Source organism: Pristiophorus japonicus, chromosome 20 (genome assembly GCF_044704955.1).
Source record: "Pristiophorus japonicus isolate sPriJap1 chromosome 20, sPriJap1.hap1, whole genome shotgun sequence".
Classification (NCBI taxonomy): Eukaryota; Metazoa; Chordata; class Chondrichthyes; family Pristiophoridae; genus Pristiophorus; species Pristiophorus japonicus.
The window spans coordinates 88,619,233-88,633,168 of record NC_091996.1 but is presented as its reverse complement, the minus strand read 5'-3'; the positions used below and the strand labels follow the sequence as shown (position 1 = coordinate 88,633,168).

Sequence of the window (13,936 nt, the reverse complement as noted above, 5' to 3'; positions counted from 1 at the left end):
AGTGGCCGTGCGCCGGCGAAGGCGGGCATCCATCAGCAGTCCCGCCTCCTTCCGCGGCTGATTGGTCGGTCTGCACGTCAATCAGCTGTCCCTTCCAATCAGTGGCCGCGGACCGGGGAAGGCGGGCATCCCATCAGCAGTCCCGTCTGCTCCAGCGGCTGATTGGTCCGGGTGTACGTCAATCAGCCGCGGCTGCCAATTAGTGGCCGTGGATCGTTGAAGGCGGGCATCCATCAGCAGTCCCGCCTCCTCCCGCGGCTGATTGGTCAGACTCTTCCGTCAATTGTCGGCAAAAAAAATCCCGCCCATCCAGGCGCTGATTGGGTACTCCGCATATCAATCAAGGTCGGGAGCCGTGGCGATTGGTGGAGCCGGCCTGCCAATCAGGCTGGGTGGGCGGGCGCACTATAAAAGGGCGCGGAGAGGCGGTTGTCGGCTTACGGGAACCATGGCGGCGGGCGGTGCGTTGTTCGGGAGGGTGGCCGGGCTCTCGGGGGCGCTGGCGGTCGGGCTCGGCGCCTATGGGGCGCACGGTAAGTCGGCCTTCACACCACCCCCCCCCCCCCCCCCCCTGTGGTGGTGGTGGTGGAACCCGAGTGGTGAGGGCCCGCTGGATATTTGGCCATGGGTGGCAGCACTGCATCCTCCATTCTGTCCTCCCCAGTGGGGACTAGGTCATCCTGACCCCCCCCCCCCCACCCAAACAACTATCCAACCCCTTGTGGTCAAACCTGGGTGGTGAGGGCCCGCTGGATGTTCAGCACTGCTCCCCACTTTCCATCCTCACCCCCGGGGACTGGGTCATTCTGAACACCGCCCCCCTCCCCACCCTTTACCTTCTCTTCCCCTCCACCCCCCCCCCCCACAAACAACTGTCCAACCCCCCCCCTATAGTCAATCCTGGATATTCGGCTATGGGTGGCAGCACTGAATTCCCCCAATCCGTCCTCTGCAGTGGGGACTGGGTGGCCTGATTTCTCCCCCCCCCCCCCCCCACCCCCACCCCCCCTTTTTACCTTCTCTTCCCCTCCACCTCCCCCCAACAACTGTCCAACCCCTTGTGGTCGATCCTGGGTGGTGAGCGCCAGCTGGATATTCGGCTATGGGTGGCAGCACTGAATTCCCCCAATCCGTCCTCTGCAGTGGGGATTGGGTGGCTTGATTCCCCCCCCCCCCACCACCTCCCCCCTTTTACCTTCTCTTCCCCTCCACCTCCCCCAACAACTGTCCAACCCCTTGTGGTCGATCCTGGGTGCTGGGTGCCAGCTGGATATTCGGCTATGGGTGGCAGCACTGCTTCCCACTTTCCTCCCATCTCCCGTGGGGACTGGGTCATTCTGATTACCCACCTTCCCACAACCCCCCCCAAACAACTAGCATATCCCCTGTGGTGAAACCTAGATGGTGAGTGCCCTCCGGGTATTCAGCTATGGGTGACAGCACTACTTCCCCCTTTCTGTCCTATCTATTGGTGACTGGGTCGCCCTGATCTCCTCCCTCCCTTTCTCTTCCTTCAGCACCTGTCATACCAAATGTCACAATTCTTATCCTTGTTTACAAATCCTTCCATGGCCCTCGCCCCCTCCCGATCTCTGTAATCTCCTCCAGCCCCACGACCCCCTGAGATGTCTGCGCTCCTGTAATTCTGCTCCCCTGAGCATCCTTGATTATAATCGCTCCACCATCGGCGGCCGTGCCTTCTGTTGCCTGGGCCCCAAGCTCTGGAACTCCCTCCCTAAACCTCTCCGCCTCTCTTTCCTCCTTCGAGGCACTCCTTAAAACCGACCTCTTTGACCCAGCTTTTGGTCACCTGCCCTAATTTTCTCTCCTGTGGCTCGGTGTCAAATTTTTGGTTTATACTACTCCTGTGGGACGTTAAAGGCACTATGTACAAAATACAAGTTGTTGAATGTGAAAGATCCTGCGACCACTATTTTGAAGAAGAGCAGGGTGGGGGTTACTCCTTGGTGTCCTGACCAATATATATCCTTCAACCAACATCACTGAGAAACAGGTGATCTGGTCATTATGTTTGTGGTGGCTTGCTGTGTGCAAATTGGCTGCTGCGTTTCCTACATCACAGCAGTGACTACACTCCAAAAGTACTTCATTGGCTGTAAAGTGCTTTATGAAGGACTCTGTGTGGAGATGCAAGTCTTTGTAGGATCAGCGGGCACTCCCCAGGTGGTTATCAACCAGTGCATTGACCCACTTTGACTCCATGGGTAGCACACTCACATCTCAGCTGATTCTACTTGTGGCCGTTAAACAGACCCTGTGCTTGTCTAGGTGGATGTGAAAGATCCTGTGGAACTCTCTGAAGAAAATCAGGACGTGTTCCTGGCACTCTCTCGCCTCCTGAGTCAGAAGGTTGTGGGTTCGAGTCCCACTCCAGGAACTTGAGCACAAAAATCCGAGGGAGTGCCGCACTGTCGGAGGTGCCGTCTTTCGGATGAGACGTTAAACCGAGGGCCCCGTCTGCCCTCTCGGGTGGACGTAAAAGATCCCACGGCCACTATTTCGAAGATGAGCAGGGGGAGTTCTCCCCCGGTGTCCTGGGGCCAATATTTATCCCTCAACCACTATAAAACAGATTATCTGGGTCATTATCACATTGCTGTTGGTGGGAGCTTGCTGGGCGCATCTTGGCTGCCGCGTTTTCCCACATTACAGCAGTGACCGCACTCCAAAAGTACTTCATTGGCTGTAAAGCGCTTTGGGACGCCCGGCGGTTGTGAAAGGCGCGATATAAATGCAAGTCTTTTTATCATTGCTCCCTCCAACTAAAACCAACCTGGTCATTCATCACGTGTGCTGGTTGTGGGATCTTGCTGTGCGAAAATTGGCTGTCGTGTTTCCCTGCCTTACAGCAGCCACCGTACTTCAAAACGTACTTGGTTGGCTAAATTGTTTTGGACCGCGGAAGGTGCGATTTAAAAAAAAAAAAAATGTAACCAAAGCGGAAATCTGAAATAGGAAACCGAAAAAAAGTTTGGAAGTTTTCAGCGGGTCATGGCAGCATCTGTGGAGAGAGAAACGGGGTTAACTTTTCGGGCCGATGACCCTTTGTCAGCACTCTGTACATGCAGGGCTGTTTGTGTCTGAACCAAGGTCTTCCAGGCATCTGTCAATGGTCCACGTAAATGGCCCATTTATTAAGTCCTGGATTGGGAGTTTGGAGAGCGGACGGCTTGCTCTGAGCCCTGTGGTGTCTTTGTGTCAAAATTGAGTTTGAGAGAGCCTTTGAGGGGGAGGAGGGAGGTTTGCTCAGTGACGGTGTTGCAATGTCGTTGAAGGTCACATTACAGGAAGGACGTGATTGCACTGGAGAGGGTACAGAGCAGGTTTACCAGGATGTTGCCGGGACTGGGGAATTTTAGCGATGAGGAAAGATTGGATAGGCTGGGGGTTGTTTTCTTTGGAACAGAGGAGGCTGAGGGGAGAGCTGATTGAGGTGTATAAAATTATGAGGGGCCTGGATAGAGTGGATAGGATGGACCTATTTCCCTTAGCAGAAAGGTCAACAACCAGGGGGCACAGATTTAAAGTAATTGGGGGGAGGTTTAGAGGGGATTTGAGGGGAAATTTCTTCACTCGGGGTGGTGGGGGTCTGGAACTCACTGCCTGAAAGGGTGGTAGAGGCAGAAACCCTCACCACATTTAAAAAGTACTGGGATGTGCACCTGAAGTGCCGTAACCTGCAGGGCTAGGGACCGAGAGCTGGAAAGTGGGATTAGGCCGGGTGGCTCTTTGTCGGCCGGCGTGGACACGATGGGCCGAATGGCCTCCTTCTGTGCTGTCAATGTGTGATTATATATGTTTCTACTTGTTAACTAGTACTGGTCTGTTGAACATGCTTTTTCCCCTGTGCTATAATGAGGCCAGACTTGGGTAATGGTCCACTTGTGCCCAGCAAGATTTGAAGTGTGCAAGAACAGAAGAACTAGGAGCAGGAGTCGGCCATTCGGCCCCTCGAGCCTGCTCCGCCATTCAATGAGATCAGGGCTGATCTTCGACCTCAACTCCACTTTCCCGCCCGATCCCATATCCCTCGACTCCCTCAATATCCAAAAATCTATCGATCTCAGCCTTGAATATACTCAACGACTGAGCCTCCACAGCCCTCTGGGGCAGAGAATTCCAAAGATTCACCACCCTCTGAGTGAAGAAATTTCTCCTCATCTCAGTCCTAAATGGCCGACCCCTTATCCTGAGACTGTGACCCCTGGTTCTAGACTCCCCAGCCCGGGGGAAACATCCTCTCTGCATCTACCCTGTTAAGTCTCTAAGAATTTTGCATGTTTCTATGAGATCACCTCTCATTCTTCTAAACTCGAGAATATCGGCTCAATCTCTCCTCATAGGACAATCCCCCCATCCCAGGAATCAGTCTGGTGAACCTTCGTTGCACTCCCTCGATGGCAAGTATATCCTTCCTTGGGTAAGGAGACCCAAACTGTACACAGTACTCCAGATGTGGCCTCACCAAGGGCCACACCTTGTATATTGTGTTCAGTTTTGGTCTCCTAATCTGAGGAAGGACATTCTTGCTATTGAGGGAGTGCAGCGAAGGTTCACCAGACTGATTCCCGGGATGGCAGGACTGACATATGAAGAAAGACTGGATCGACTAGACTTATATTCACAGGAATTTAGAAGAATGAGAGGGGATCGCATAGAAACATATAAAATTCTGACGGGACTGGACAGGTTAGATGCAGGAAGAATGTTCCCGATGTTGGGGCAAGTCCAGAACCAGGGGTCACAGTCTAAGGATAAGGGGTAAGCCATTTAGGACCGAGATGAGGAGAAGCTTCTTCACCCAGAGAGTGGTGAACCTGTGGAATTCTCTACCACAGAAAGTTGTTGGGGCCAGTTCGTTCGATATATTCAAAAGGGAGTTAGATGTGGCCCTTACGGCTAAAGGGATCAAGGGGTCTGGAGAGAAAGCAGGAATGGGGTACTGAAGTTGCATGATCAGCCATGATCATATTGAATGGTGGTGCAGGCTCGAAGGGCCGAATGGCCTGCTCCTGCACCTATTTTCTCTATGTATATATGTGTCTGCACAATTGCAGTGATTGGTCTACAGCCTTTTGGGGAGGGAGTTCCAGATTTTCACTACCCTTTGGGGAGGGGGAGGGGCAGGGAATAGTGTTTCCTCATTTCACTCCGGAAAGACCTAGTCCTAATTTTAAGGTTGTGCCACCATGTTCTGGACACTCCCTCAGCCGAGGAAATGGTTTCTATTTACCCTATGGAATCATTTTAGACATCTCAATTGGATCACCCTTCAAATCTCCTAAACTCCCAGGAAGTACAACAGAAAGAATCAAAAGCTAAATGCTGCGGATGCTGGCGTCGGAAATACAAATGTTGGAGACGCTCAGCGGCTCGGGCAACGTCTGCGGAGCGAGAGAGAAACCGAGTGAACGTTTGTCAGAACTGGAAAAAGTTAGAGGTGTGACAGGGTTTTTAAGCTCGTGCAGGGAACAGGGGAAGAGAGGAAAGAAGAAAAGGGAAGGTCTGTGATAGTGAAAGGCAGGAGAGATTAAATGGCTGAAGGGATGAGGCAAAAGGAGATGGTAATGGGGGAAAAAAAGACTTGCATTTATATAGCGCCTCACACGACCACCGGACGTCCCAAAGCGCTTTCCAGCCAATGAAGTACTCTTCAGTGCAGTCACTGTTGTAATGTGGGAAACACGGCAGCCAATTTGCGCACAGCAAGCTCCCACACACAGCGATGTGATAATGACCCAGATAATCTGTTTTAGTGATGTTGATTGAGGGATAAATATTGGCCCCAGGACACCAGGGTGAACTCCCCCTGCTCTTCTAAATAGTAGTCGCGGGATCTTTTACGTCGACCTGAGAGGGCAGACGGGGCCCTCGGTTTAACGTCTCATCCGAAAGATGGCCTCTCCGACAGTGCGGTGCTCCCTCGGTACTGCCCCTCCGACAGTGCGGCGCTCCCTCGGCACTGCCCTGGGAGCATCAGCCTAGATATTTGTGCTCAAGTCCCTGGAGTGGGACTTGAACCCACAACCTTCCGACTCGGGTGAGTGTGCTGCCCACTGAGCCCCACGGCTGACACAAACCTGCTTTATGCAGCCTCTCCTCATAACTTAACCCGCTAAGTATTGGTCTTGCCCGAGTTGCCATTTCCATGTTTTGAGCGCGCAGTGGATGCTGACTATTGGACCGTGGTGTACATCGCAGCTGAGTCTGAGCCCTGGCTCTCCCGATATCATTACACCCGCTCTCCTGCAGGGGATCACTGGTTAGCAGTGAGGTGCAGGAGCCCTGGCGATTTATTCCTCCCCTCCCTTCCCTTCCTCAGGGTTATCTGAATAGTTGCAGTTGAAGCACTTAACGCCGTTCTGTTTCTTGGTAGGGTTCCGACGCAGTGATCGAGATGACTATCTGAAAGAGGTAAGGCCCAAGCCAGAGTGTGTGATTTTCCCCCCATTTGTTTTTTTTTTTTTAAAGGGCACTTTTACACCGTTTCATCCATTGTGGGCGTTGCAAGGCCTTGGACAAGATGTAGGTGGGCTGCCGCCTTGAACCGCTGGTAGCAGCGGGCTTGATGCAACCGCGAGGTTCGCCAGGCCGCTGCGTGTTGGGACGGAGTCACCGGACCGGGTGCAGGGGCGGCAGATTTCCTCTCCTGGACGGACATCGGTCAACCCAGTTGGGTTCTTGCGCCAACCCAATCTGCTCCTCACCCCGCCTCCACCTACAGCAGGGTTTACTGAGCATTCCTGGCTTTGAGTTCTCCTCCTCCTCCTCCCCAATGAAGAACCTAAGAAATAGGAGCAGGAGTCGGCCATTCGGCCATTCGGCCCCTCGGGCCTGTTCCGCCGTTCAATAAGATCGCGGCTGACCTTCGACCTCAACTCCACTTTCCCGCCCGATCGCCATAATCCCTCGATCCCCCCGAGAGTCCAAAAATCGTATCGCTTTGAGACTCAGCCTCCACAGCCCTCTGGAGCAGAGAATTCCAAAGATTCACCACCCTCTGAGTGAAGAAATTTCTCCTCATCTCAGTCCTAAATGGCCGACCCCTTATCCTGAGACTGTGTGACCCCCTGGTTCTAGACTCCCCAGCCCGGGGGGGGGAACCATCCTCCCTGCATCTACCCTGTCAATCCCTCTCAGAATCTTGTATTCACGCAATGCAATCGCCCTCATTCTTCTAAACACCAAAGAGTATAGGCCCATTCTGCTCCATCTCTCCTCATTGGACAACCTCCTAATCCCAGGAATCAATCTGGTGAACCTTCGTTGCACCCCCTCCAAGGCAAATATATCCTTCCTCAAACAAAGAGACCAAATCTGTGCGCAGTACTCCAGGTGTAGTCTCACCAAGGCCCTGTACAATTGTAGCAAGACTTCCCTGCTCTTGCACTCCAACTCTATAAGCAAGAAAGGCCAACATGCCTTCATAATTGCTTGCTGTACCTGCGTGCTAACTCTCTGTCTTCCCTGCACTTGTAACTGTAGCATCTGTACCTCCCAACCCAGCTGATGTTGTTCAATATTAAATATATTTTGTGTGGGAGGCACCTAATTGATCACCGTTAGTGATAGGCCTCCCCTCCCCACTCCCGTCAAGTACTCCAAAATAGTTTCCCATCACTCATAGAAACATAGACATAGAAACATAGAAAATAGGTGCAGGAGTAGGCCATTCGGCACTTCGAGCCTGCACCGCCATTCAATGAGTTCATGGCTGAACATTCAACTTCAGTACACCATTCCTGCTTTCTTGCCATATCCCTTGATACCCCTAGTAGTAAGAACCTCATCTATAGAAACATAGAAGTAAACTATCTACAGACACAACCCAGGTTTAGAAGGACAGAATCCTACTGGGTGTCCTCTCCGTTCAATGAGGTTGGATGTGTTGGAGCTAATGGCCAGAGACACACGCACCTACACGATGCACTGTCGCTCTCTCTCTCTCTCTCTCTTGACTTCTCTCTCGACTTCTCTCTCTCTCTCTCTCTCTCTCTCTCTCTCTCTCGACTTCTCTCTCTCTCCCTCTGTCATTCTCAACTTTCTCTCTCTCTCTCTCTCTCTCTCTTGACTTCTCTCTCTCTCTCTCCCTCTGTCATTCTTGACTTCTCTCTCTCTCTCTCTCTCTCTCGACTTATCTCTCTCGACTTCTCTCTCTCTCTCTCTCTCTCCCTCTCTTGACTTCTCCTCTCTCTCTCTCTCTCTCTCTCTCTCTCTCTCTCTCTCTTGACTTCATTCTCTTTCTCACTCTCACCACAAGGCTTCTTCGGCAGCATCTCCCAAACCCGCGACCTCTACTCCCTAGAAGGACAAGGGCAGCAGGCATCCCTCGAACGAGGATGACTTGCTTCCACAGTGAGTTCAGATGTTTCAATGAAGGGCCCGATATTCCAGATCCCGGACTACATCCTGAAGGGTGGAAGGTGCCTGTGGGTGGATTTTTTTAACGTGGGGTGGCCGTTGCACACCAGCCACCACACGGGGCTTGACAGAGCGAGGTCTTGGTCCAGTGGCAAGGGTTAACCAGGACGACTGGAGACCTGCTCTGCTGCACGGACCTAGTGCGCGCGCACATATCGCACAGTGTGGGCTGGGCCCGTGCTGCCTCTGGGCCCTCGCCTCTTCTGGGCCCCCGTACCCTCATTTGCCGCATCTCCGCCACGATCTCCCTTCGCACCAAACCTCCGCCACGATCACCCGCCACATCTCGGCCACGATTCCTCATCGCTCCTCCGCCCTGATCACTCGTCGCAAGTCCGCCGTGACCTTCCCGCTCCTCTGCCGTACCAGGGCCCAGCCGATGCTCCTGCCCACGCTCCAAGCTGTGACCTGGGTCCCGATAACGTCACCCACCTCAAAGCCGTCGCACGTTTGCGTCGACTCCCGCTGGAAGCTGCCGTGGTCGCGCTCCAGCTCTATTCATAGGGCAGCAGGCGCATGGGAACACTGCCGCCCCCAAGCTCCCCACATTACAACAGTGACTACACTCCCAAACAGTACTTGATTGGCTGCAAAGCGCTTCGAGGCGGTCGTGAAAGGCGCTATACAAATGCAAGTCTTCCGAGTCATCCACACACCGTCCCGACCTTGGAAATATATCGGCCGTTCCTTCATCGTCGCTGGGTCATAAATCCTGGAGCTCCCTCCCTAACAGCACTGTGTGGGAGCACCTTCACCACACGGGACTGCAGCGGTTCAAGAAGGGGGCTCACCACCACCTTGAGGGCAATTTGGGACGGGCAATAAAACGGCAGCGATGCCCACATTTGGTTGATGAATGAATGTGTTTTTTTTTTTTAAATGTCTCCCCAGTGGGTTTGCTAGCTCCGGGAATTGAAGCCAAACTGTCTCGAACACTCGGTCGGGCTGTGACGTCAGAGGGCGGTGTTTTTGGATTTTGTAATGGAAGCCAGGCCTGGCGGCTCGGTGTAATGGGGGCTGGCATTGCTCCAGTTAACGCCCTGTGTGCTTAACGCATCTTGTCTTGTCACACAGCTGTTTCAGACGGCCAACACATACCACTACCTGCACAGCCTGGCACTACTGGGTGTTCCTCACTGCCGAAAACCTCTGCTGGTAGGAGATTGTGCCACTTTTTTTTTAATATTCTGCATTTTTTTTTTGGTCAGTTATGTGTTTTTCCACCCCCACACCCAAGGTTGCTGAATTTTGCCGGTGTACAGTTGCATGGGTGTCGATAGCGCTCTGGTACCTCGGCCCGGCCCGGAAATCTGAGCGGTCCCGGCCTGCAAGACCATCGGCAGGCCGGGGGGGGCCGTTGGAGGGAGCAGTGTGCGACGGCATACCCACGTCAGGGAGCAGCGCGAGCTGCTTCAGGAGGGCGACGGCTACGAAGAGGACGACTGGATTCCACGTCGCTCAAGTCCCGGTCGCTGACTGCAGTGCGGGCCGGTATAGCAGGAGCGGCAAGGGTTCGTAGAGGGACGTGATCGGGGGCCCAGGAGAGACGTGAGTTCGGGGCCCAGGAGAGGCGAGGGCCCAGGGGCAGCACGGGCCCAGCCCACACTGTGCGATATGTGCGCGCACTGGGTCCGTGCAGCAGAGCTGGTCTCCAGTCGTCCTGGTTAACCCTTGCCACTGGACCAAGACCTCGCTCTGTCAAGCCCCGTGTGGTGGCTGGTGTGCAACGGCCACCCCACGTTAAAAAAATCCACCCACAGGCATCTTCCACCCTTCAGGATGTAGTTCGGGATCCGGAATATCAGGTCCTTCATCGAAACACCCGTGAACTCATCTCTTTTTGGCGAGGAAGCAAGTCATCCTCGATACGAGGGACTGCCTATGTTCAGCCATGAACTCATTGAATGGCGGTGCAGGCTAGAAGGGCCGAATGGCCTACTCCTGCACCTATTTTCTATGTTTCTATGACCTTTGTCCATCCTTCAACCTAAGAATCAGGAGCAGGCGTAGAACAGTTGCCCAGTGGTTGCAAGGGGGACCAAGTATAAAAGCAGAGAAGGTTCACTCTGTTGATTCCGGGGGTGAGGGGGTTGACTTATGAGGGAAGGTTGAGGAGGTTGGGCCTCTACTCATTGGAATTCAGAAGAACGAGAGGTGATCTTATCGACACTTACAAGATAATGAGGGGGCTCAACAAGGTGGATGCAGAGAGGATGTTTCCACTGATGGGGAGACTAGAACTAGGGGGCTGGGTGGACACGATGGGCCAAAAGGTTTCTATGTTTCACTGAGTCGGAAGGTTGATGGTTCGAGTCCCACTCCAGGTACTTGAGCACACGCATCTTGGCTGACATTCCCAGTGCGGTGCTGAGGGAGCGCCGCACTGTCGGAGGGGCAGTGCTGAGGGAGCGCCACACTGTCGGAGGGGCCGTGCTGAGGGAGCGCCGCACTGTCGGAGGGGCGGTGCTGAGGGAGCGCCGCACTGTCGGAGGGGCCGTGCTGAGGGAGCGCCGCATTGTCGGAGGGGCGGTGCTGAGGGAGCGCCGCATTGTCGGAGGGGCAGTGCTGAGGGAGCGCCGCACTGTCGGAGGGGCAGTACTGAGGGAGCGCCGCACTGTTGGAGGGGCGGTGCTGAGGGAGCGCCGCACTGTCGGAGGGGCAGTACTGAGGGAGGGGCAGTGCTGAGGGAGCGCCGCACTGTCGGAGGGGCAGTACTGAGGGAGCGCCGCACTGTCGGAGGGGCGGGACTGGGAGTGCCGCACTGTCGGAGGGGCGGTACTGAGGGAGCCATGCACTGTCGGAGGGGCAGTACTGAGGGAGCGCCGCACTGTCGGAGGGGCGGTACTGAGGGAGTGCCGCACTGTCGGAGGGGCAGTACTGAGGGAGCGCCGCACTGTCGGAGGGGCAGTACTGAGGGAGCGCCGCACTGTCGGGGGGGCGGTACTGAGGGAGCGCCGCACTGTCGGGGGGGCGGTACTGAGGGAGCGCCGCACTGTCGGAGGGGCGGTACTGAGGGAGCGCCGCACTGTCGGAGGTGCCGTCTATCGGATGAGACGTTAAACCGAGGCCCTGTCTGCCCCCTCAGGTGGATGTAGCGGATCCCGCGGCCACTATTTTAAAGAAGAGCAGGGGGAGTTCTCCCCGGTGTCCTGGGGCCAATATTTATCCCTCAATTAAGATCACTAAAACAGATTATCCGGGTCATTATCACATTGCTGTGTGTGGGAGCTTGCTGTGAGCGAGTTGGCGTTTCCCACAATACAACAGTGACTACACCCCAAAAGTACTTCATTGGCTGTAAAGCGTTTTTGAGGTGCCTGGCGGTCGTGAAAGGCGCTATATAAATGCAAGTCTTTGTTGCTAGGTTCGCGGAGGTGCTGTTTCCGCCCCCCCCCCCGGGGCCCTTTCTGATTGGCTGTTGTTTGATTGCAGGCTGGCTCCCTGCTGACCTCGGGCATGGCGATGTTTTGCGGCTCCCTCTACTACCAAGCACTGACCGGGGATCCCAGGCTCGCCAAGGCCGCGCCGCTCGGCGGAACCCTGCTGATCGTGGGCTGGGCGGCCATGGCCCTGTGAGCCTGCCGAGGGCTGGCCGGACGCAGGGGGGCCCCGGGAGAACGATCGCACGCACACCGAGAGGATTCGAACGCGAGGTCACCGCGCGGGAGGGAATCGGCCGGGGTTAGTGGGGGGGGGGGGGGGTTTGCAACTCGCCTCGGCAAAGCTCCCGCCCCGATGTCAAACCCTTCTCGATTTTTTTTTTTTTTTACAAGGCGCCCCGAAAGGCCTCTGCTTATTCCTGCGTGGTTCACAATGCGGCAAACGCGCTCACGGCTGGTGCACTTGCTGCAACCGGACTGGGGGTCCCAAGTCCGATCATTGCCCTCCAGTTGTGTGAGCGCCCACCCATCATTCTCTTCTGTGCTCTCCTTACGCCCCCCCCCCCCAATTAAGTTTCAATCATGTCTCCTTCAGCCTCCCCCAGTTAAATTTCAAGTTATGTTTCCAGTTGAATTGACAGACCATTGCACAGGAGGCATAATGTTAGATTGTTCCCTCCCTCCCTCCCAAAATAAACGTTCCAAAGGGTGTCTGTACCACATTTTGACCCCCCCCCCCCCCCCCCCCCCCAATCTTGAATAAGTAATACAGGCAACTCTGGATTATCCCGCTTCCCTCGGGGATTGGGCTCTGCAGGGTAAACGCTTTCTCCGTCAGCGCGAGTTGGCATTATAAAAGTTAAAACTTCAACGAATAAATACCGTGCAAACAGCGGCAGGGCCGCTAAGCGTGGACATCCCCCAGCATGCATGCATGCAGGTGGCCTCGAGGAGGAGATTGTCTCGCTCCGGGGGTTCTGTTTTCCCGGGCCCCAAGGCCTCCGAACACGCCGGCCCGATGCCTTCCCTGGCCGAAAGGACTCGGGTCAGCGGTGGCCGTCCGAGGCAGCAGTGCGCGCGCACACGCACACACGGTATTTTAACCGCCGTCCCGTTGCAATCCGTGTGCGGGTAATCGAGAGTTGCCTGTACTAACTTTTTTATTTAGAATAGCGCCTCTAACGTCCCACGCCCCCCCCCCCCCCCCCCCCCCTCACAGCAGCGCTACAAAACAGATAGGCATTTGACACTGAGCCCCCCCCCCCCCCCCCAAAGAAGAAGCCAAGACCGATGAGGTGAGCTCGAAGGTCAGCCGTGATCTGCTTAAGGACTGGGTTTGAAATCATGGAAATGACGTGTTTCAGGAGTTCATCCAAATCCCATTCAAACAACAATCGTCTCGAGCCTCAGCAGCCACTTGCGGGGCAAAGCAGTCGTGACCTGTGTAAGCGGGAGGGGGGGTTAAATCATTCATTGATTTATTTAATTTTTTTCCCCCCACCCCCCAATTTCACTCTTTGATCGATCCTGTCTGTGCCCCCTGTTAGCGATTTGCCAGCCGGCAGAAGTAATGTATACTGATTTCCCCCCCCCCCCTCTCGATATCCTGGTGTTGGGTGGGGGGGAGAGACGGGAGAATTCTAAATAAACTGCGTTCGCTTGCTCCCGCTGTGCTGCCCATTCTGCTCCCCCCCCCCCCCCCCCCAGGCCTGTTATTCACTTCCACTGGGGTCTGAATATCGGGTGTCGGCTGATCCGATACCTCCTGCTAATTTCTCAGCCATGATGTCCACCGCTCGGAACCTCTGGATTTGGGTTGTGTAAGTTCTGTGTCACTACCTGTTGGAGCATGCGTCAGTACAAGGCATATATGACTGCTTGAATTAATTGAGACCCGACTCCTGTACAAAAGTTTTGGATGCATCTTTTGTATTAAAATACATTTTTATTGCTTTGAACTTTGTCAGGATTCCAGTTTGTTTTTTTAGGGGTGGGGTGAGTGGTGATGGGGGCCGGGGGGGAACAGCATCCGGTAAATCTTACAGTGGCAGCATTGTGCAGAGACATGAGCACACAAACCAGGCCGACACTCCCACTCCCAGTGCCAGTACTGG

At 54.7% G+C, this 13,936-nt stretch overlaps 1 protein-coding gene across 1 annotated transcript; it reads left to right on the top strand.

Moving 5' to 3' along the window:
- The first annotated feature begins 420 nt into the window (after positions 1-420).
- tmem256 (transmembrane protein 256) lies at positions 421-13,780 on the top strand. Its single transcript, XM_070863498.1, has 4 exons — positions 421-533; positions 6,398-6,435; positions 9,517-9,597; positions 11,875-13,780. The coding sequence occupies exons 1-4, from the start codon at positions 449-451 to the stop codon at positions 12,016-12,018; spliced, it is 348 nt and encodes a 115-aa protein (XP_070719599.1). The 5' UTR covers positions 421-448; the 3' UTR covers positions 12,019-13,780.
- Positions 13,781-13,936: the final 156 nt, after the last annotated feature.

Coding starts and splice junctions, on each gene's coding strand:
- tmem256 (XM_070863498.1), top strand. CDS start 449: ATGGCGGCGGGCGGTGCGTTGTTCGGGAGGGTGGCCGGGCTCTCGGGG. Junction 534..6,397: donor CGGCGCCTATGGGGCGCACG/GTAAGTCGGCCT, acceptor GTTTCTTGGTAG/GGTTCCGACGCAGTGATCGA. Junction 6,436..9,516: donor GAGATGACTATCTGAAAGAG/GTAAGGCCCAAG, acceptor CTTGTCACACAG/CTGTTTCAGACGGCCAACAC.